Source organism: Parasteatoda tepidariorum, chromosome 4 (assembly GCF_982258835.1).
Source record: "Parasteatoda tepidariorum strain Cologne lab strain chromosome 4, Ptep-v5.0, whole genome shotgun sequence".
NCBI lineage: Eukaryota > Metazoa > Arthropoda > Arachnida > Araneae > Theridiidae > Parasteatoda > Parasteatoda tepidariorum.
In genome coordinates, this window is record NC_141758.1 from 83,014,416 (window position 1) to 83,039,110 (window position 24,695).

Genomic DNA, 24,695 nt, shown 5'->3' on the forward strand with positions numbered 1-24,695 from the left:
CAACTTACTTTGATGGCTTGTTCATGTTGAACCATCAGAAATTTCCATCATAATATCTTAGAAATCAAATGTTGGAATGATCATGAACCACCATCACCCCAATGTAGGAAATCGAACTGATTTGTGACAGTCCAACATAAGAATAGCAACTTACTTTGATGGTTTGTTCATGTTGAACTATCAGAAATTTCCATCATAATTTCTTAGAAATCAAATGTTGGAACGATCATGAACCACCATCACCCCAATGTAGGAAATCGAACAGATTTGTGACAGTCCAACATAAGAATAGCAACTTACTTTGATGGTTTGTTCATGTTGAACCATCAGAAATTTCCATCATAATATCTTAGAAATCAAATGTTGGAACGATCATGAACCACCATCACCCCAATGTAGGAAATCGAACTGATTTGTGACAGTCCAACATAAGAATCGCAACTTTCTTTGATGGTTTGTTCATGTTGAACTATCAGAAATTTCCATCATAATTTCTTAGAAATCAAATGTTGGAACGATCATGAACCACCATCACCCCAATGTAGGAAATAAAACTGATTTGTGACAGTCCAACATAAGAATCGCAACTTTCTTTGATGGTTTGTTCATGTTGAACTATCAGAAATTTCCATCATAATTTCTTAGAAATCAAATGTTGGAACGATCATGAACCACCATCACCCCAATGTAGGAAATCGAACAGATTTGTGACAGTCCAACATAAGAATAGCAACTTACTTTGATGGTTTGTTCATGTTGAACCATCAGAAATTTCCATCATAATATCTTAGAAATCAAATGTTGGAACGATCATGAACCACCATCACCCCAATGTAGGAAATTGAACTGATTTGTGACAGTCCAACATAAGAATAGCAACTTACTTTGATGGTTTGTTCATGTTGAACCATCAGAAATTTCCATCATAATTTCTTAGAAATCAAATGTTGGAACGATCATGAACCACCATCACCCCAATGTAGGAAATCGAACTGATTTGTGACAGTCCAATATAAGAATAACAACTTACTTTGATGGCTTGTTCATGTTGAACCATCAGAAATTTCCATCATAATATCTTAGAAATCAAATGTTGGAATGATCATGAACCACCATCACCCCAATGTAGGAAATCGAACTGATTTGTGACAGTCCAACATAAGAATAGCAACTTACTTTGATGGTTTGTTCATGTTGAACCATCAGAAATTTCCATCATAATTTCTTAGAAATCAAATGTTGGAACGATCATGAACCACCATCACCCCAATGTAGGAAATCGAACTGATTTGTGACAGTCCAACATAAGAATAACAACTTACTTTGATGGTTTGTTCATGTTGAACCATCAGAAATTTCCATCATAATATCTTAGAAATCAAATGTTGGAATGATCATGAACCACCATCACCCCAATGTAGGAAATCGAACTGATTTGTGACAGTCCAACATAAGAATAACAACTTACTTTGATGGTTTGTTCATGTTGAACCATCAGAAATTTCCATCATAATTTCTTAGAAATCAAATGTTGGAACGATCATGAACCACCATCACCCCAATGTAGGAAATCGAACTGATTTGTGACAGTCCAACATAAGAATAGCAACTTACTTTGATGGTTTGTTCATGTTGAACCATCAGAAATTTCCATCATAATTTCTTAGAAATCAAATGTTGGAACGATCATGAACCACCATCACCCCAATGTAGGAAATCGAACTGATTTGTGACAGTCCAACATAAGAATAGCAACTTACTTTGATGGTTTGTTCATGTTGAACCATCAGAAATTTCAATCATAATTTCTTAGAAATCAAATGTTGGAACGATTATGAACCACCAACACCCCAATGTAGGAAATCGAACTGATTTGTGACAGTCCAACATAAGAATAACAACTTACTTTGATGGTTTGTTCATGTTGAACCATCAGAAATTTCCATCATAATATCTTAGAAATCAAATGTTGGAATGATCATGAACCACCATCACCCCAATGTAGAAAATCGAACTGATTTTTGATGGACTAACATTAAAAAAAAATTGTTTTGATGGTATATTCCTGCTGAACCAACAATAATTATTTTTAAACCTTCATGGAAATTCCAGAACAGTTTCGAGTTCATGAATTTATGATAGGTATTCATTATAAAATTATGGGAATAATATAATAATTATTATTAATTATAAAAGTAATAAGATATTATTAAAAATTTTCGATACACGTAATATTTTGAAAACGCAGTATATTATTAATTACTTAGCTTTATTATTGCGGAATGTTTTCTTATTATTACAGTTTTGTGAAACGTAGCAACAATAAGTGAGCTTTCATTAAGTATTAAAAAGTAATGCTGAGTAGTACATAGAGCATAGTGCTTTGTTTCTGTTTGCAAATTGATTACTCAATGACACACAATATATTTAAATTCTAAGCTGTATGAGTCATAAATAATACTGGAAATTCCGAGTAGAAAAGAAATTCTTCTGATGAAAATCAAGGAAGGACAGTTTTGGTTTTTACCATACATAAAATTTCGATAAATTCATTTTGCCATTCTGAATATCTAATTAACTATTATATCTGTATGTGCTTTCTATTAGTTTGCAGATGGGGCAGTATACCATCAAATTGCGCTTATGAATTATACAGATTATGAAATGTTGTTACAAAAGTTGGAAGAGTTTTTTGTAGACTGTCATTACACCGACTATACGTTTAAAGCTTATTTCCCTTGCGAGTAAGTTTTTTTCTCTAAAAAATTAACAAAAACTAGCATTTATGTATATATATATATATATATATATATATATATATATATATATATATATATATATATATATATATATATATATATATATATATATATATATATATATATATATATATATATATATATATATATATATATATATATATATATATATATATGTATGTATATATATATATGTATATATATATATATATATATATATATATATATATATATATATATATATATATATATATATATATATATATATATATATATATATATATATATATATATATATATATATATATATATATATATATATATATATATATATATATATATATATATATATATATATATATATACACAGGTGATTATCAAAATAATGGAAACACTTGTGAATAAAAGGGACATTTAAGAATTCGCTTCATAAGCATTAAAATATAATCTTAGCTACCAGTTTTTTTAAACATTCAAAGTATATATATTAGGTGGTATGAGAGAGCTTTAGCAGAGTTGTCTACGTTTTGATTTTTTGTCAGAAGCGTAAAATGTCAGACCTCACAGATTTTCAGAGAGACCAATTTGTAGGAGCCCGACTAGTTGGAGCAACAGTGACCGAAACATTCCAGCTTTTAGGGGTTTCTAGAGCTACGGTGCCTGAAGTCAAGACAGCATACACACAGCGCGCAAAGACAAGCTCAGCAAAGCAAAATAGTGGACGGAAGGAGAAGCTGAGTGAAAGAGACCGACGGGTAATGAAGCGGATTGTAATGTCTATAAAGAAAACAACTGCAGCCAGAGCTCAATCAGCATCTGGATTCTCCAGTGTCAACAATTACAGTTAGGAAATACCGTCATAAAGAGAACATTTACGGCCAAATTAATAATGGATTCCTTCGAAATCTAGGGTGTTTCCATTATTTTGATAACCACCTGTATATATATATATATATATATATATATATATATATATATATATATATATATATATATATATATATATATATATATATATATATATATATATATATACATATTCCAGCATGGAATACTACCTACAAGTGAAATGTCCTGGTTCAAGCTATCGGATAGAAGGGTGTTTCACTCTGAATACAATAATCGGACGACCAGAAACGAAACCACTGATAGTTCCCACAAAGGGAGGTAGGTTCTGAAATTTCTATAAAGTTTAAGAAATTATGCAGCATTGTTCTAAAGAAATATTTTTGGAAGTATATGCAGGGTGTTTATAAAGTCCCGGACCCATTTTGATGTTTAATAACTCATAAAATAATAAAGTATTTCTGAATCCTTCTAAAAGCTAAATATTAAAAAAATATATATAACAATATATTGAAAAACTGCACTCATTTACTACAATTTTCAAAGTAATATTCCAGTGCTGAAAAAGAAAATTTGTTTTCCTTTTGTAGCTAATTTATGATTAAAATCAATGATTAAAAAAAGTGGGATTAAAATGATCTAAAACCAGTTTCTTTAGGTATTTAAGAACTGTACCTTTTTAGCTAATGTTATCATCATCATTAATCATAAAGAAGTTTTCTTCTAATGGCAAGTAAATATCCACAGCAGTGCGCGTCTTTTCCACTCTGTGTTCGTACATGTATTTTTTTTTTCGATTATTTGGAAAAATCGTTAAACATAAAATAAAAATTTATTTTTAAAAGTTTCTCTAAAAACCTAAATGATGGCGTAATATGAATTATGCCGTTTATGAAAAGTATAGTTGCGAATAAAACAAGGAAAAAAGATAAATCCTGTCGTGTAATTTTTCAAACCGTTGAAGAATTACGTAATAATCACAACAAGAACAAAATTAAATTATCAATTTTATTTGATAAAGTATATAAACTAGATATAGTAGAAGAAATAGTCCCATTTTAATACCAGGCATCTATGCAATTTTTAAAGATGATGTTGAAGTAAAATAAATAAAGTAAAAAAGTATTGAATAAGTAAATAAATTAAAATAGATAAGGTAAATTTAGTATTTTAATTTTATTTTTCAGATAATCTTTACTCATAAAAGTTGCAAACAATGTCAAAGATAACAGGTGTTATGTGAAAAAAAAATCAATATCAAAAAAAGAGAAAGATTTGTGTTGTATAGATTTTTTGGATTTGATTAATAACTTATTTCTTGACAATAATATTACAGGCAAACATGGAATATGCTCTTAAGAACTCATGCAATTATGTTTCTTGGTATTTTCTAGTTTACCTTTTGCTTCTTACTCCCCATGCTGAAGAATATCCTCCCTTGACGGAAGAAGTTGTCTCAGCTCATCTTTCCATTCACAACCCTCGGCAGATTGTTAACCCGTTTAGTAAAGGAATTTCCATGACTGTTAAAACAGCTCAAACCTTACGACTTAAAAAGGTATTAATTACTTTGTACAGAATACATAAAAAGTTGAGCTTATTACAGTAAAGCAGAAGAGCAATACTAAATTCTCTATGTTATCCTGTTTTTGCAAATTATTTTCAGAAACAAGTATGTGTTGCTTTCCCCCATTGTTAAGAATATCCATATAAAAAAATGTTTTTTTCAGCGCATCTCTCTCTATTCATACTCTTTAGCAGATTGTTAACCCGTTTACAAAAGTATTTGCCATGATTGTTAACACGATTCAAATCATTCGACTGAAAAACAGGTGTTAATTTATCATGTAAATATTACATAAAAAGTAGAGCATAATAAATAAAACAGAGCAACAATCCTAAATTCTATATGTTATCATGTTTAAGAAATTATTTCTTGAAAAAATTTATGTTGTTTTCTCTTATTCTGAAGAATTTCCTCTTTTCGTTAAAAAATAAGTTTATTCAGCGCATCTCTCTCTGATTGTTAACTCGCTTATCAAAATATTTGCCATGATTGTAAAACACGATTCAAAACATTCGACTAAAAAACAGGTGTTAATTTTTCAAGTAAATATTATACAAAAAGTAGGGCATAATAAATAAAACAGAACAACAATTCTAAATTCTATATGTTATCATGTTTTAGAAATTATTTTTTCACAGATTGTTAACTCGTTTACCAAAATATTGCCATGATTGTTAACCTGATTCAAAACAATCGATTAAAAAGCATGTGTTAATTTATTATGTAAATTCATGAAAAGTAGATCCTAATATATTAAAACAGAACAACAATCCTGGATTCTGTATAATATCATGTTTTAGCAATTATTTTTTTAAAAAAACGTGTGTGTGGCTTTCTCCCCTGCTTACTAATATCCTCTTTTTATTAAAAATAAGTGGCTTCAGCGCATCTCTCCATTCATACTCTTCGGCAGATAGTTAACTCACGTACCAAATATTTGCCACGATTGTCAACACAATTCAAAACATTCGATGCGCAACAGTTCTAACTGTTTAAACCCCTTTGGACTTGTTCATCTCTTTATTTTTCAACAGATTTTTGATGTTTAAACGCTGAGAAAATTTCTTCTTGATAAATCCCGAAATTATAGTATGTCCATTTCTCTACTTTCATTTGAGCCTTATTCAGGTCGCTTTTGTTTTGCTCTCATTGCGCAGTTTTCCCTTACGCTAAAGAATATTCTTCCTTTACAAAAAAAGTTTTTTCAGTGCAGCTCTCCATGCAAACTGTTCGTCAAGTTTTGAAACCGTTTAAAATGGGATTTAACATGAATGTCTTATGAATGGGATTTAACTAAAAACCTTCGACTAAAAAAAGGGTTAATTTTTTGCAAATTATATATTAGAAAGCTTAGCTCAATATAGTTTAAACCGATCAATATTACTTATTACTGAGTAGTATGCATTATCGTTTCTTCGCAATTTTTTAAAAACATATGCATGTGGTTTAGGTTGTTCAAAAACTACTTCCCCCACCTTATGATACAAACTGCCAAGACTACATTGAAATGTGGAAACAAAGAGGTGGACATGGTCCAATTAATCAAAACGTAAGTTTTTTTTTATATATATATTTTAGTAAGTTAAAATTTATTTGAGATTTGTCTTTAACCTCTTATCAGTGACATATATTTCAGAAAAATTGACCAAAAATGGAGAAAAAAATCTGACTGCTTTATTTTGTTCTTTATATTATTATAAAAGTTAGAAAAGGGTTTTTTATTAAAAAAAATAAAATTTTAAACACAATAACTACAGTATTTATAATATATATATATATATATATATATATATATATATATATATATATATATATATATATATATATATATATATATATATATATATACACATCTAAGAGCCATTGCATTATGACCACCCTGCTAATAACATGTAGGACCACCTTCAGCCGTCAAAACTGCTAGCACCCGCCGTGGCATTGATTCCACAAGGTGCTGATAGGTAGTCTGAGGTATCTGGTACCAAGCGCTCACCAACTGGTCCTGCAATTCCCTCACATTGCGAGAAGGTAGCGTGGCAGTACGAATTTGGTTTTCCAAGTAGGACCACAAATTCTCTATCGGATTAAGGTCAGGTGAATTTAGGGACCGAGAGATTACTTGAAAGTCACTGGAATGTTCCTCGAACCAATCCATGACGATTCGACCCTTATGACATGGTGCATTATCCTGTTGGTAAACACCATCCCCCGCAGGAAAAACTGTTGCCATGAATGGGTGAACCTGGTCTGTAACTATGTTCAAGTAGCATACAGACGTCAGGGATTGTTCTATAAGGATTATGGGTCCTAATGTGCCCCATGGAAACATTGTTCCTGGGCGAGAAACCTTGAAAACCTGGGCGAGCCCATTGTGTGTGTGTACGTTAAGGTTGTACATAACGAAGCTGAGGAAAATTACTTATATTTCACAGAATCTGAGGACATGCTATTGGATAACATATGGGTACCAAAGATAATGAATCAAATTTCTAAATTTTAGGAATGTTTTGAGGAATGCTTGAAAAACGTCAGCATGCAGGTTCGTGGATGTATTCCTCGTTTCTACCAAATGCCAGGAAATGAAAGACGGTGCATTATGAAAGGTAAGTTACCACAAGCTAGAGAAGGGCAGTACAAATATACACCCGCGTTACCGTTTAGGTATCGGATGCCAAATCTCACCAAAATATTGGATGTCTGCTTCAAATATTCTTCTCTTAGACTTCAAAATAGCCAAAAAAATCCGGTCACATTTTTCCAACTTTTTTTTTTTAATTTGTTTAATGATAAGAGTACATCAATAGCCGGAGTAGAAAGGGACTCTGGAAAACCGATTGTTCATTAAAATGTCCGATGTTTCCATTCAAAACTTTGATCCTTCGGAATTTATTAATCCGTGGTTGAAAGATTCATATGGAAAGAAACTTCTTTAACAATTCACATATTTCAAAAGTTGTTATGTTTCACATTAAATGCATTTTTTCCCCAAACAATTCAGAAAACTAGTTCTTAGAAGTCAGTATGTTTAAATAAATTTCGCTGCTTATTTATCTTATTTTTATTGTGGAATTAAATTTTCTTATCCTCAGATTAATTCTAACAAGAATATTTTTTTTTAAAAAATACATAATTTAATAAAGGAAAAAATGCAAAAAGTGGCTATCAAATTTAAAGGACCTATCGACATCGCTCACCGATTCATTAGGTTTGAGGAAAAAATAGGAACAAAGTTATTATAGCCTATACTCTAGTGAAAGTTTTAGTATTCAAAGATCAGGGGTTTTTTTTTTTCAAAAGACGCTGGCAAATATTTTAATTATTTTAATTTTTAAAATATGTACTATTAGAAAAATATTTTCATTTTATAAACAGTTAATATAATTTTGAAGAAATTATATTTTTTTGACAGAGGGAAAAGAATAATATACTTTTATTTATTTTTATTTTTTCTCCAGAAAATAAATAGATTTGGAGTTACAAATGAAGACAGTTTAACCCTTTGCTATAATTAATTCATTTGAATTTTACAGAGCAAGAAATGGATTTACCAGAAGATGAAATTACAAAATGTGAAAAAGAACATTGTCATCCTGCATGTTTGTAAGTATCATATTTGATTTTCTCAAAAGAATAGTGCATAGAGTAAGCTCGATTGCTATATCCAGAATGAAATATTCATCATAAGTTTTAATTAATGTTGGCATCAGTAATTCAAACTGTAATATGTGCAGTCGGCAAAAAAAAGAGATATCACCCAGAATAACTTTCGTTCTAATGATCGGATTTTCACGAACTAAGTGTCAATCTTAATGTTTCCTGGGGGTGACCTAAAATATGCTAATTAATTAGTGCTAAGTATTATTATTAAGTTATGGAATCAGACACGAAATCGTACTTTCTTTGAATAAACAAATATTGTATTTTTTTTTACATATTTGGAATCCTGACCCTTGAAATAGGGGAGACAAAATTTTAAAAAAATTGGGTCATACATTGGGTTACAATAAAGATTTACATATTTAGCGATAGTCCCAGAAAACAGCCAAGTAAAGTCGCCGCCGCAAATGATAACCCATAAACTAATCTAAGAGAGGAATACTTAATTTTACTTCATTGTTAAGCATCTAAGTTCAGACTATGGAAAAAATTAAAATAATGTTCTGCGAATGCTCGGAGAGGTTTAATTAATAATAATTAATAGATAGTATCTCCAAGTTTCCTGACAATAGACAATTTTTAAGCTAATTTCTGTTCATAACGAAATGATTTTGTGATGTTTCACGTGTATAAATGTTTATATTTTAGTTTGTGATACTATTTAAGTTCATAAAGTTTCTTTTACTCCATTACAAAACCTGTTCTTACATGAAAAATTATCCTTGCAAAAAATTAGAAACATTTATGCACTTATAAATCATTTTGCAGTAAAGAAGAATTTCCCTCTTTGGTTGATGACTATGCGTCATTTTGTGGTTATGTGTCGGATGTGAATTTTATACTTAATATATTCTGGTTATCAGGATTTTTTACTTAAATATCTCTTGAGCATTGTTCTAATTATGTTAGAGACGATGCCTCTAATTCTCGCAATCACTAGCCAAACCTGAACTCTGAAACAACGACGGTGGCAACAGAAATATACTTTCTTTTATTAATAAGAGAAAAAAAATTATTTCTTTATAAAGTAATAGTTCTCGTGCAAGTAGTTAAGGGGTTATTTATAGCTGACAAGAGTGATTGTTACGTTACCTAGTTTCTAGAGAAATAAATAAATAAAATAATTTTTTGATTCTGTTATTAGCGAAGAGACTTTTGAAGTTGCAAGACAAATAACGGAGAAGTATTCTGAGGTAATTTTACTTTTATGTATTTGTTTGAAATGATAGTTTAGTTACTTGCGTCTGTTTCGTTACTTATCAGTTTAGCTATGAGTTAGTTTAGTTTAGTTTAGTACTTTTGTATAACTTTAGTCACTTATCAGTCAACTATCATTTAGCTTAGTCTAGTTAAGTACTTTTTCGTTATTTAAGTTACTTATTAATTTACTTATGGTGTGACGAATTGTGACTGGCATTATATACTTTATTAAGGGAATATGTAATTTCATTTAAGTCTAGACTTTCAAATTAAGATTTTCTTCTTTACAGACTGGTTGCGGATATGCATCTGGTCCTACGTAAGTATTTTTTTTTTTTGAATTTTTAAAAGTCATGAAGCATAGGGTCCGAAAGAGATTGTGCAGCGAGAAAACAAATTGCAATGTCTCTATAATTTTGACAGAAATTCGTTTTTGTCAATTTGATTTTAATTCGAAATAAAGTACTTTTTAAAAACAATTTTGCGTTTTTTTACCACAATTTTGGAGAGATATTTCACTGTTAAGTTTATGAACTTCATTTGCTTTTTTGGAACGTAAGTTAACAATTGTTAAATTTTGAAATTAGTATGTACTTTGCTGAATAGTCTTCTAAAAAAGAACATTTGAATATTGAGTGTAGCAACTGATATAATATTGCCTTATTTTATGGTCGAGGGATTTTTTTTCAATTTTTTTTTCATTGAACTTATGCCTGTTTTAATTAAAAAAATTTACAAAATATATTTTTATTTCTCACAAACAAATTTTATTTCCTTTTTTACATAACAAATACTTTCGATACTTTAGAAAGTGAAAACATACTAATTCTAAAAAATGTTAAAATAAATTTTAGGAACACGATATGGACAGTTTTCGTTTCTGTTTCACCCAAGAGAGTTAGCAACATATTTTTTTAATCTTAAATAATGCTGCTAATCTCCTAAGAAAATCTTTTAAAATTAAATAAATTATTTTGGTTTGTGAATTATGTGTTGATAACGTACTGAAAAGGATATTTTTATTTTAGTCAAAACATCCATGTTGCTATCTACTTGAACGGAATGGAAACAGTAACGTATTCATATTCCCCTAAATTTGAGGTAATAGTTTTCAGCCGTTTCATAAGTTTTTTTCTTATAATTTTAAAATTTAAATGGAAAATCTACTAAAAAGTTGTTAATTTTTTATAAAGAAAAATATTTGCTAGCAAAGCAAAGAAAAACAAGCAAATGCATTGTGTTATTGTGTAAATAGTTGAAATTCAGCAAAAAAAATTACTAAAACATAAGTTATCACACTGAACATGGTATTGTCAATAATAGTGTTAGTTATTATGTATTTAAATAAGGAAAATTCGGGCTTTAAAAGTAGAAAATTATTTTTAATGTTTCAGTTTAGAAGCAATATTATTAGTAGCAGTCTTTCTAATTTGGTCATAATTCGATAATTATTACCGTATGCGCTGTGGTGGCTCAGAGGATAGAGCGCTCGCCTCGCTATGAAGTGACCCGGGTTCGATCCAAGTGACAGCTGGTAGAATTGATCTTCACACCCGGCTCTCACAGACCACAGTGCTGATGTAAATTATCATCAGTGAAAGACGGATCATGGGTAACAGTTCCTTTACCGTTAGGCCAACCACGGGAGATTTTCGTGGTTTTCCTCTTCATGTAACGCAAATGTGGGCTAGTTGTATCAAAAAGTCCTCCAGAAGAAAGTTTTCTCCCGATACTTGATCCAGTAGTTGTCTTCAGGATTGCGTTCAAATTAACAAGGCTACGGAGTTAAACATTAGTATTCGTAAACCCAAAAATTGGGTCAGCTGTTCAACGACAGTTATTAAAAACTTATTACTATATATATAAATATATATATATATATATATATATATATATATATATATATATATATATATATATATATATATATATATATATATATATATATATATATATATATATATATATATATATATATATATATATATATACCTAGGCCAGTTACTTACACAACTTTTCAATGTTTCACTTCCAATAAGGTGCAAATAAATTGTAAAATTCTTTCCAAAACATGCATTTTTTCAAATTATTAATAAATGAAGGTCGATTCGGATTTTTTTCAATAAAAATACCGTTAAGGTCTTTTTAAATAAGATAAAAATGCTATCATTGAATATCTATTCAACTTGTCTAAGCTTGTATTCCTAATGATTACTAAATGCTACAGATTTGATAAATAAAAAACACAATAATGGATAAAAGCATAATTTTAATCAAGATAAATCAGATATGAATTTGAATAGAACTATGCGTACTCTGTTAAATAAGAATGATAATTACTTACGATTATATATTCTAGCTGTGTGTACACTCTTAAATAAGAATGATAATTACTGATGATTATGCATTCTAGCTATGTGTACTCTCTTAAATAAGAATGATAATTACTGATGATTATACATTTTAGCTATGTGTACTCTCTTAAATAAGAATGATAATTACTGATGATTATACATTCTAGCTATGTGTACTCTCTTAAATAAGAATGATAATTACTGTTGATTATACATTCTAGGTGATAGAAACTTTCAGTTATATTGGTGGGTATGTTGGAATTTGGCTTGGGATTTCCTTGATTGCAGTATTTGATTTCTTAGAGACAGTCGTCCTTATCTTGAGCTATCCTTTCAAGAATTACATGAAAGCAAGGAAAAGGAATGGAAGAACAAAGAGAATAAAAAACCTTGCAAGAGATTTGTAAACAAGTTTAACGTCAGCAACGATTCACATACAGCTTTGTTTGGATTAATGCAAATTTAATTCAAAATATACATATGAAATGATATAGAGATGTATTCTGTAGCTTCAGAACATTTTTGGAACTTTGTGCAAATAATTCACTGTATGTATTTCAGTTCTGTATTGTTAGAGCGCATGCGTATTCTTACCATCTTTTCACTTGTTTGTTTTCTTTCTATAAAGCAATGAAGACTTTAAAATTCTATCATTATAAAAGTGTAGAAGATATACCACTTCGCCAATGCTTCATAAAAAAATCTAACCTACAAGTGGATTCATTTTATGTCAGAAAAATACAATTTTCTTTATACGTTGAAAGACTGTATACTTATACTTTTTGTAAGTCAAGAACCATGCATCGAGGAAACGAGAGGAATGCCGCTTTCCATTCGTTTGCATTAACATGTACACGTCACCTGTTTCCATGTTAATGCAAACATCTGATTATCTATCTTTCGGATTCCACTCACTCGCATAAACTGAAATTTCTTTCCCATTTTCATATTCTGTTGTATTCTAATTATATGATGATATAATTAAAACGTATTATAATAAAACATTTAGAATGCAAAATAAACACAATAAATTCTAAAGAATCATAAAGTACAGTTTTCCACAATTTTTATTACAACTTTTCGTAATGCGGAAACAAGAAGATGCCGGATTTCCTTTCGTTTGCATTAACGTCTAACCTATACAAGTGGATCCATTCTATATCGGAAAAATTCAATTTTCTTTGTACGTTGGAAGACTGTATACTCATACTTTTTGTAAGTCAAGAACCATGCACCGAGGAAACGGGAGGATTGCGGATATCCATTCATTTGCATTAACATGCACACGTCACCTATTTCCATGTTAATGCAAACATATGAGTATCTAACTTTCGGATTCCACTCGCTCTCCACTCGCCTAACCTGAAATTAGTTTTACGTTTTCATATTCTGTTGTATTCTAATTATATGATGATATAATTAAAACATATTATAATAAAAGATTTAGAATGCAAAATAAACACAATAAATTCTAAAATAAAGTTTTCCAAAAAAAAATTTATAACTTTTCGTAATTTTAAAATGAGTCATTGTGTTGAACTAAATATATCACAATTTTATTTTTACTGAAGAATAATGAAACAGGTCATTCAAACCTATTAACTAAACCACGTGATTCCTCCGCTTCTTTGATTTAGTGGGTATTGTAGATTTTCGCCATTTTGAATTTTCGGAACTGCACCAGAATCTGCGGAATAGCGATTCTTACTGAACAGCGATTTTCATACCAATAATAGATTTTTGTATTTAACAGATATAAAAGTTTTGCGGTGTGATTCATATTCACCTGGTTTAAGAATTGAATATCGGCATTCGTATTCATGCGATATAAAAACCCAATATCTCGATCAAACCCAATATATCACAATTAATTTGAATACATTCATGCAAGGAACGGGTTTATACATCACAAATAATTAAGTATTACTTATTTTTTCTTTTCGTCTTCGTTTTGTTTTTCTTTTCTAATCGTTTCAATAAGTTAACATTGAAATAGTTAATAAAAATGCTTATCTCTACTTTAAAACCGTTTGGAAACGTATAATTTCTACTATTTTAAAAATATGCAATTTATAAACTAAAATTATGGTTTGTGACAAAAAATCAAAATCACTAAAAATAAACATGAACAAATTGTTGTTTATTCTTTTTTCGTTACAAAATAAGTTAATAAAATTTTATGCAGATCCGCAGCATAGTTTTTTTTTCATCAATTATTTTTCTCAAGTTTTTAAGAAATATAAAAGAAGAATAAAGAGATTGAACTCTAAACACAAATATTTATTTTTTCAACAACTACAGAGCATGTATAATTAAGTGTAAATGTAAAATTCGATTGGTAACTGCAGTTGAACAACATATTGACTTTCGCCAGATAATATTTGCATGAAACACTTTAATTAAGTACTTGATTAATAAAAATATGACTCGAGTAAAATAAACCTGTTTCGACTTCACATTTAGCTTTCATCATCGAGTTATGCATTTGAGTGATACACCATTGTACAGTGATTTATATGAATAAAATAAATAAAACAAAGAGTTGTAGCAAAGCAATAATTAAGATTTCTTTTTTATCCAATGATTATAACCAAATGATTGCCTAAATTATTCTACAGAATTTCACAAAAATGGATTTTTGTTTCATTTTCTCCAGAAATTATTCATTCCTAAAAAAAACATGAGATGGCAAAGTTGTTTGAATTTTATCTGAAATGAATATGTAATAGTAAGTACACAAATCTACTGTACATTAAAATCGAATTAATTGCAGTAATAAATGCTTGATTTATTATTTAAATTTAATTGTTTCCCTATGTGTGTCCCTAACTCCCAATGTGGTAGTTTCTAAAATTTGTAAATGCTAAATTTAGACAATTACAAATTTTAATTTTAATTTCTTACATTTCTGATGAGATAATTTTTATTTTTTCAAACGTTAAACTTTATGTTTTTTCTTTCTTTTTCTTATAGAAATTATTCACAACTGGAATATTGTTATTTAAAAGTAATTTAGTAATGAAATGTTGTGTGGCTAACGTATATAATTTTTAATGCTTATATAAACCGATAAAACCTAACTGATTTAGTTGCAAAATAAATGTTGATTATTTTTTTTGTTATAGTTAGTCTAATTGTGAAGCAAAATTAAATTACATTAGAACACTTCGTTGCATGATTCATAAGACATTCAAATGACATACAATATATGATATACATACTATAAAAATAAGTATATAATATTTTTTCTAAAAATAATTAATTTTGAAATGCATAAAGGCTAAAAACTGAAATTGTCGTGACAGTTTAACGTAAATTTCACTAAAATAGTGCATATGAATCGCGATGTATTTTTTGCATAATTATTCATTGTTATTGGCTAAATTTTGATCAAAAAATTAAATTCTTTAAGTATTCAACATATTATTGAAATTTTAAAAATAATTAACTGGTATTATTTAATGTAGAATGGAATGTAAAATTGTCAGAAAACTGCATATTTCAGTTACTAAATCCTATTGTCTCAACTTTTTAAAAAAATAATCTTAATCTTCGGTTTATTTGTAAAAATTATAATTGCGAAACTTACACATTTAAAAATTTATTTTACTTTAAGAGTATGATACTTTTTGTCAAAAAAACATTTGCAGTTAATTTATTCATTTATTGTTTATGATAACGCTTTTTTTCTTCATTTTATTGGAAACAAACAACTTTTAAATTTTATTCTGCATTAAATTTTCCCTGCTCTAACAGTTTTTCCCTTCGAACTCGAGATTATGACTTATAGTTTATAGTATTCCCTGCTGTGATGGTAAGAGAAAAATAAAATAACTTTCCCTCAATTGTTAAAAAAAAAATTATAAATAAAAAATTATAAATAAATAAAATTACTTTCCGCAACGTGTTTATCTGAGTAACATATTTAATTGATTAAGATCACAGGTTAATGCAAGAAGGAGAAAAATCATTTCATTTATGAAATACTGGTTCATTAAAAACAGGTGTAACCACCAGAATTTTGAATGCAGGCATGCAAACGAGTAAGCATTCTATCATAGAAATGCCGTATGATATTTTGTGGGCTGAAGCTCCATGTCTCTTGCACTTGGTAAGTCAATACGGGGATAGTTAATGCTGGTTGTCAATGAAGCTGAAGTTGTCATCCAATGATGCCAAAGCAATTATTATGTTGGGAGCGAAATTCATCATAATCAGCCATCGCTGAGATTTGAACTTGTTTTAATAATAACCTTACGTGTTTAGTTAATAATAACCTTTGATTGCTAAAAATAATCAAACAAACCTGTAAATATAACTAAAATAATTATCAATTTATTTGATAGGCAGCTTAAAAACAATGTACTTTACAAGAAATGAATGCCTATATTCGAAGCCGATTCAGGTAATCTCACATCTCACCACTTAAAACGGAACAAACAAACAATCCTTTTCACACTCATCGCACAATATGTCATTACCTCATCAACGTTGCTAAATCCAGTTGAACTGGAACTCCTAAAGTTGTAATTTTTTTCACTTATAGGAATTGAACTTCTTTAACGATGTTAAGAAAACGGGAAAAAGGTTTCTTTAACTATGGAATAGACACATTGCGGAATTCAATGGTTACTGGCATTCCTCAAATAGTCGATGCTACCAATACTCCTAAAAAAATCATTCGTACTGTAGTATTGATAGCTTGTCTGACTGGGTTCATATATCAATCTTTAGATTTCATGGATCTTTATTGGCAGTACAAGACAACAACAGATGTTATAGTCCAAACAGCAAAAGAAACGGAACTGCCTTCTGTCACCGTGTGTAACTCCAATGGGTATGAGTATCATAGTTTTAAAATAATGAAATACTTTTATGTTTAATAGCGTTAAAATATTTAATATGTACAGTGCACCAAAAAAAATGAATACCATAAATAACTTTTGTTCTAATGATCGGATGATTCTTCACGTTTTAGGCCTCAATTCAAGGGTGCCAATTTCCTTAAATGTGCTAATTAATTAGAGCAGAAGATATTTTAAGTTAAGAAAGCATACAACAAAAAACATACTTTCGTGCATAAACATACCCTTTTCGGATTTTTGACACCCTTAAGTATAGGGGAAGCCGCAATTTTATTTCATTTCATTTTATTTTGTAACCAATTTTGAGCAGCCGACCCAATCTTTTTCGTTAACTACTACTAATGTTCAACTCCGTAGTCTTGTAATTTTGAGCCCGATCCAGAAGACAAAGGAACTCCTGGATCAAGTATTGGGAGAAATATGCCCTCGTGGAGGACTTTTTGATGGAACTGACCCGCTTTAACTTTACATTGAGAGGAAAACCACGAAAACTTCCCAGGGTTAGCCTGAGGATAAGTGAACTCTAGCCAATGATCCGTCTACCAGTGAGGATATTTTACGTCATCACTGCAACCGGTGCGAACCGGATGCGGAATTCGAATCGACCAGCTATCGCTGGGATCAAACCCGGGTCACCTCATTGGGAGGCAAGGCCTCTATCCCCTAAGCCACCGTGGCTGGTAGCCGCAATTTGAGAAATATTTTTTATTATTGTTCAATTTTTTTTTATTATTGTAAAATAGCATTATAAAAAATAAATACTCATAGTTATATTTTGCATAGGATTATCTTTGGATAAAGGAATTTTATAATTCCATGCAAAAACTTTTCAGTTCCCTTAGAAAGTTTTCGAGACATGCTGAAATAAGCAAAAAGTAAAATGAACATTAAACGGGTCAAACTTTGGACAGCTTTCCTGACCGAACTTTTTATTGGGACCACATTTCCCAAATTTCGGGATCTCGTCGAAAAAAAGGCATGTTTATTCTGCGAAAGTAAGTTTTTGATTATGATTTCTTAGTTAAAATTATCTTCTACACTAATTAATTAGCATATCTGAGGTCATTCCCTTGAATTTTTAAGATTGAGTTCCAGAACGCGAATATACTATCATTGGATGAAAAGTTATTTGGGGAGGTGTGTTCTTTATTTTGCTCATTGTGCATGAAGATTATCATCAAGCACATTTTAATGAATATGGATGAAATTTTGAATGTATAAAATATTACTTTACTTACATATGAGTTTGTTTTTTTTTAAGTTGAAAACATTTGTGTTGAAATTTCTTTTATGAAACGTTTAAAGGCAGGATATATAGATTAAGCTGGTGTTGGATGTACAGCTTTTTCCAACCTCATTAAATAATTCAAATTCAACTTAGTATTCTGAATACTTTTCCAGGAGTTAAGCACTAGCTCAGGCATTTTTTATGTTTAAACACTTTTGTAAAATTAGAGTTTTCTTTAGAGCTAAAATTTTTAAACAAAAACACTATGACACCTAATATAATAATGCATAATAAAAGCAATAAAAATAATGTTCATGTTTCGAAACAACTTCTATTAGACAGACAGGTTTAACCTCATGACGTAGAATTTTTACTAAACATAATTTTTTATACTTGCTTCTTTATTTTAAATTAATTTACGTCAAAATAATTCATAAAATAATTCAAATTCAACTTGGTATTCTGAATACTTTTCTAGGAGTTAAGCACTAGCTCAGGCATTTTTTAGATTTAAACACTTTTGTAAAATTAGAATTTTCTTTAGAGCTAAAATTTTAAGACAAAACCACTATGACACCTGATATAATAATGCATAATAAAAGCAATAAAAATAATGTTCATGTTTCGAAACAACTTCTATTAGACAGACAGGTTTAACCTTATGACGTAGAATTTTTACTAAACATAATTTTTTATGCTTGCTTCTTTATTTTAAATTAATTTAAGTCAAAATAAGTAAAAATGTTATATATAGCATTTTTCTTAACGAAAAATAGTAAAACGTGGTTAACGATAAAAGCGGAAACTCCTGAATAGACTCGAAACAAATAAAAAGCATTAAGGAAACAAATATAAAAATAAGTTAATCCCATACTATCGCAAATCAGTCTGTTCACGTAAATACGAATTCTGTCATAACTGAATACTCAGTTTGTTAAGCCATTGCTAACTTCTAAAATATTATTATTATCAACTTTGTTTTGAATTTCTTTTAATCGGCTTTTATTTTTGTCTGACACTTAAAAATGTATAAATCAAAATTAAAATTTCTCATATGTATTACCTCCAACTATAAATTTCAAAATAACTCCATGAAATAAAATAATGCAGTATTTTTTTTTTAAAAAAAGGAAAAATACAAATTATAACTCAAATTGTCTTAAGCATTAGAATATAACTGCATATTTGCAAAAAAGTAACCAAATTAGTTTTCTTTTCTTTCTTCAAAGTGTTTAAAAGTTTCCTGAATTATCATGTCAAGTGTGCCAATGTCAATGCTACTTTTAAAGTTTAATGTCTTTTAATAGCCAGTAGGCGCTGGTTATTTTGTGATATGAAACGTTATAATCAATGAATAGTAATAGATTTTCCAACTAAACACTTATTATAAGTACTTTAAAAGTTTGTTTGATTTTTTCAGAATATTCAAAATATCTTACAAGAAATGTTTTTCTGCAATAAGATATTAAGCTCTCTTTGAATTTTAAATGTCCTCTAAATCCTTATACCTCCGTACACGAAATGTTAAAATCATTCCGAAAAACACAGGGAGGCATATCTTGCTATTTATGCTACATGGGTAATAAATGGGTACTTTCAAATCGAGTATGAGTTAAGTGATTAAGCCTAACCATGTAAGTGACGTCACGCGTGTGTGTCGATCCTGATTGTTTTCTGAATTTACAAATACCAGAAATGTTCCTACGATGACGTCACTTGATTGATTCTGATTGCTAGAAGCCTTAATATCATATTCTTATCGTAATTTTAATTATTATAAACGAATTTTACTGGAAAGAACTACAACAAGGTAAGAGTACTAAATTCTCATATGAATTCATATTATTGCAGTAAAGATTGATGCAAAATTTATTTCAATTACGTTCGACGTTTCATCAATTCAATCCGACGTTCATCATATTCAACGTTTTGAGATTCAAATTTAATTGAACATCAGTACTAAAGACTACCCATGCAGCAGAGATAAGTATTAATTACGTGAAAATAACGTTAAAATGCCACAAGGTTTAGAGCAAAAAAAAAAAAAACGCTTTTTCAAAACGTTTTATTTCCGTTTCAAGTGGTAGTCTCGAATCAGTTAAAAAAACGTTAATATTTCGGTTGCTTTTAACGTAAAAATGACCGATTTTTGACCGTAAAAATGACCGACCCTATTTTGACTAAGGTCAATTTCGTAACCAATTTTTCACGTGATTTTAACCAAGCAGGTTCCTTTTTTAACGTATTTTTTACGTGTTTTTCACCAAACTATTTACGTATATTTTTGGTTCTATAATTTCGGTTTTTTCACCATAAATATTTACGTGTTTTTAACGCTTATTTTTATTGAAATAACGTGCATTTTACGTTATTTTAACCAAAATACAAACGTCTCAAATAGTCTCATTCTTTCCAGCAAATATAAATTACGCTTCTGGCAATACCTTATTTGCTCTGATTACATCATTCTCTCCAATTCCAATCAAAATCTATCTATCTATCAATCAATCAAAATCTATCAACTTTTTACCATCAGGAGAGTATACGAGTAAATCTTTTAGCTTGGAGAAACATTCTATCTTGATGTTTGGGATTTGACTAACTTTTAGTTACTTTCACTGAAACTATGAGTAATTTTGAATAATAATTAGAATTAATTTCATGCATTTATTTATTTCCTTTTTACAGAATATATAGAAGTCGAATTTGTGAAGACCCACGATTTCGGTCAAACTGCTCAAGATTGGCAGATAGTCCAAGACAAGGTTTGATCTGGTGCGAATGTTTTAAAAGAAAATGGTGCAGTGAGGAAATGTTGGGTTATACTATGGTACGTAGTATTTCGTAATGCGCTTAAAATAATTTCCAGTTTCAAACCATTTTTATCTAAACTTGGAAAATATTGCTCATATGAACTTTAAGCAATCGCTGAAATATAAAGAAATTAACTTTCAGCTATCACAAAAAAATCCATCGAATAAAAACCTGTTGCTATTGAGGTAACAATCTCTTACAACCAGTTTTAATTTACGAAATATAAAAAAATTTAAATTTTTTTAAATGGTATAAAAAATTTAATACCTAAAAATTTAAAATATTTTTGTCTATTATTAAATAAAATAATAAATATTCACTTAAATGTATTTTTTGCATGAATCTTTGGATCAACGAACTTTATTATTGTGGCCAAACAATTTTAAATTCACCTAAAAAGTTCTCGAGATATGGCAAAAAAGTATAATTTACATTAAGGAGTACTTACAAACATTAAGGGAAAAAAAACTTCTTGGAGGCGGTACTACTTGGTGCTGTTTCTCCTGTTGTGCTATCTGTCCTCTTCTACTTGACGAAGGCTTATAAGCATATTTTGAGCACACAAGCCCGAAAATTTATGTAATTACAATAACCAATAACAAATAACCAAACATTAAGGAGTACTTACAAACTTTTCCCAGATTGTAGCCATATATATATATATTTCCTTTTAACTAAATTTATTACGCAACTTCTCATTCCCCACATAGTATAACATGAGGCTTACCGATATAAGTAAGCTAAATAAAGTAAAAAAGTAAAAATAAACAAAACAAATTAAAAGTTTAAGTTATAAACAACATTCCGTAAAATATTTAGGTTTTCAGTGTTTTTAACAAACAGGGATAAAGTAGGTGGCCAAGAAATACCTACCTGAGTGTGTCACTTTTTTCTAAGCTTTCTATTTGACTTGAATATAAGTTACGACAAAATATAATGTGTTATACAGTGTCAATATCCTGACCACAATACAAATTACAATTCACTAAATTAAACCTAAACAAGTAGCTGTTAAAATTGCATCGTCCAGTGAGAATCTGAGTTAGTTTAAAGTCAGCAAAAAATTTCGCATACTTCAAATGCTGAGAAAAATCTTTTACTCCACACAACTTTTGGTGAAGCTTAGAATTCAGTGTTCCAGTCCAAAACAGTTTTTTTTTTTTGAAGCTACATGTTTCCAGTGTGACTGCTGGACACACATCTTAAGATCGATATCGAAGCAAGTCGCATCTCTGGCCAACTAGTCCACCCTATCATTGCGAGATCTATTATATATACAGTTAAACCTCATTAAGTCGTCACCCGGATAAGTCGTCACTCCGCTTAAGTCGTCGTTTTTCTATGGTCCCGACTAAGCCTCATGGACAATAATGTAAAATAACCCTCTTTTACCCGTCAGCGAATTTAATTCTACTTCGGATAACTCGTCAACCCAAAAAATGGTAAACCTATCTTTTTTCGCACTTTTGTATACCATTCTGTTATCTTTTCAGACACACCCCTTTCACTTTAAGTATCTGGGGAATTTCTGACCGCCCAGGAAGTTCGCTCTACAGCTGTGAGCACTCTTCTCCTTTTAAGGGATTTGGATTCTGGGAATTTTGCATGCCAATCGTTCAAAGTTCTCACTTCTTGCTCCGACTCAGTCGAGTATAGACGTTTTTCTTTATTGTACGTACTTCAGTGGGATTTCATTTCATAGCGAGTAAGCCCTGCTATAAGGAGCATTTTTTTTCTTACAAAATTGTGATTTGATTACGTTTCAAAATGCAGGGAGAACGAAAACTTACCTCGTTATCTCTTAAAGAAAAAAAAAGACTTAATTGCACTTTTTGAAAAGGCAAATGTTTCAAAAGCAGCTTTTGCCACAGAACACAATATTCCGAGAACTACTTTAAGTGATATTCTATCATCAAAGCAAACCATTGAAGAAGCAGACTGCAAAGACAATAGAAAGAGCATGAGGAAATCAAAGTTTGACGAGATCGAGGAGATTTTAGTTCGATGGTTAAAACATGCAAGATCGCAAAATGTGCCTATTTCTTCTGTCATTCTTAAAGAAAAAGCGATGGAAATTGCTAAGGAGTTGAACATAGAAGATTTCCATCGCAGCAATGGTGGACTGGAGCATTCCAAAGACAGAAATTGTCCTTCTTTTAAAACGATTTGTGGGGAAGATGCAGCTGCTGTAATAATATTAAATATTTTGCATATATATATTATGTATAGTACTTTATATATTATGTATAGTACTTTATATATTATATATAGTATTTTATATATTATATATAGTTTTTTATATATTATATATAGTATTTTGCATATATATATATATATTATATATATGCAAAAAGAGTGCTTTTTGATATTGTATCAATATAACCAAAGCAAAATATATTAATACAATAGTGTGAGGAGCACTCAAAAAATTTTTTTACAAAAATCACGGATTTTTAGGTTGCAGATGAGGAAGTGTACCAACAAATTGCGCTTATGAACTATAAAGAATATGAAATGTTGTTACAAAAGTTGGATGACTTTATTGTTGACTGTTATTATATCGACGGAACGTTTAGAGGCTTTTGGCCGTGCGAGTAAGTACTTTATTAAAAAAACAGCACACACAGACACACACACACACACACATATATATATATATATATATATATATATATATATATATATATATATATATATATATATATATATATATATATATATATATATATATATATATATATATATATATATATATATATATATATATATATATATATATATATATATATATATATATATATATATATATATATATATATATATATATATATATATATATATATATACAGTAGCTGGTCCAATTATTATTTCAGCAGGAAATACTCCCAGCAAGTGAAATGTCCTGGTTCAAGCTATGAGATTGAAGGGTGTTACACTCTGAATACAGTAGTCGGAAGACCAGAAACGAAACCTAAGATAATTCCCACAAAGGGAAGTAGGTTATTTGAAATATCCTATAATTTAAAGAATCATGCGCCATTGACTTTTCTCAAAAAATCGTTGAAAGAGTTTATATTTCAGAATCCTTCTAAAAAAAACAAATAAAATAAAAATAATCCTAAACACTGCACTCATTTACGATAAACAGAATTATATTCAAGTTCGAAAGAAGAAAATTGCATTTAGATCTAGCTAATGACTAAAATCAAGTGATTTACTCTAAATGAATAAAATCAATGATTGAAAAAGTGGGGTTAAAATCATCAAAAATAGTTTATTTAATAATTAAAGACTTGTAACGTTTTCGATAAACATTGTTCAAAATGATTATCATCATCATTAATTATCAGAAGTTTGTCTTGTGATGGTAAATCAATATCTACGTCCTTATCCACCCAGAGGTTC

The 24,695-nt window shown here is 29.4% G+C and overlaps 2 protein-coding genes across 2 annotated transcripts; both read left to right on the forward strand.

The window, feature by feature from the left end:
* The first annotated feature begins 3,310 nt into the window (after nucleotides 1-3,310).
* On the forward strand, nucleotides 3,311-8,266 carry LOC139425795 (uncharacterized). Its single transcript, XM_087162237.1, has 5 exons — nucleotides 3,311-3,602; nucleotides 5,000-5,163; nucleotides 6,623-6,721; nucleotides 7,673-7,775; nucleotides 8,262-8,266. The coding sequence occupies exons 1-5, from the start codon at nucleotides 3,311-3,313 to the stop codon at nucleotides 8,264-8,266; spliced, it is 663 nt and encodes a 220-aa protein (XP_087018363.1).
* Nucleotides 8,267-8,707: 441 nt separating this feature from the next.
* Nucleotides 8,708-13,191, forward strand: LOC107436855 (uncharacterized). The gene is made up of 5 exons (XM_043051881.3): nucleotides 8,708-8,772; nucleotides 9,974-10,022; nucleotides 10,320-10,348; nucleotides 11,058-11,130; nucleotides 12,605-13,191. Exons 1-5 carry the CDS (start codon nucleotides 8,711-8,713, stop codon nucleotides 12,788-12,790), a joined length of 399 nt encoding a protein of 132 aa, XP_042907815.2. The 5' UTR covers nucleotides 8,708-8,710; the 3' UTR covers nucleotides 12,791-13,191.
* The last annotated feature ends 11,504 nt before the right edge of the window (nucleotides 13,192-24,695 follow it).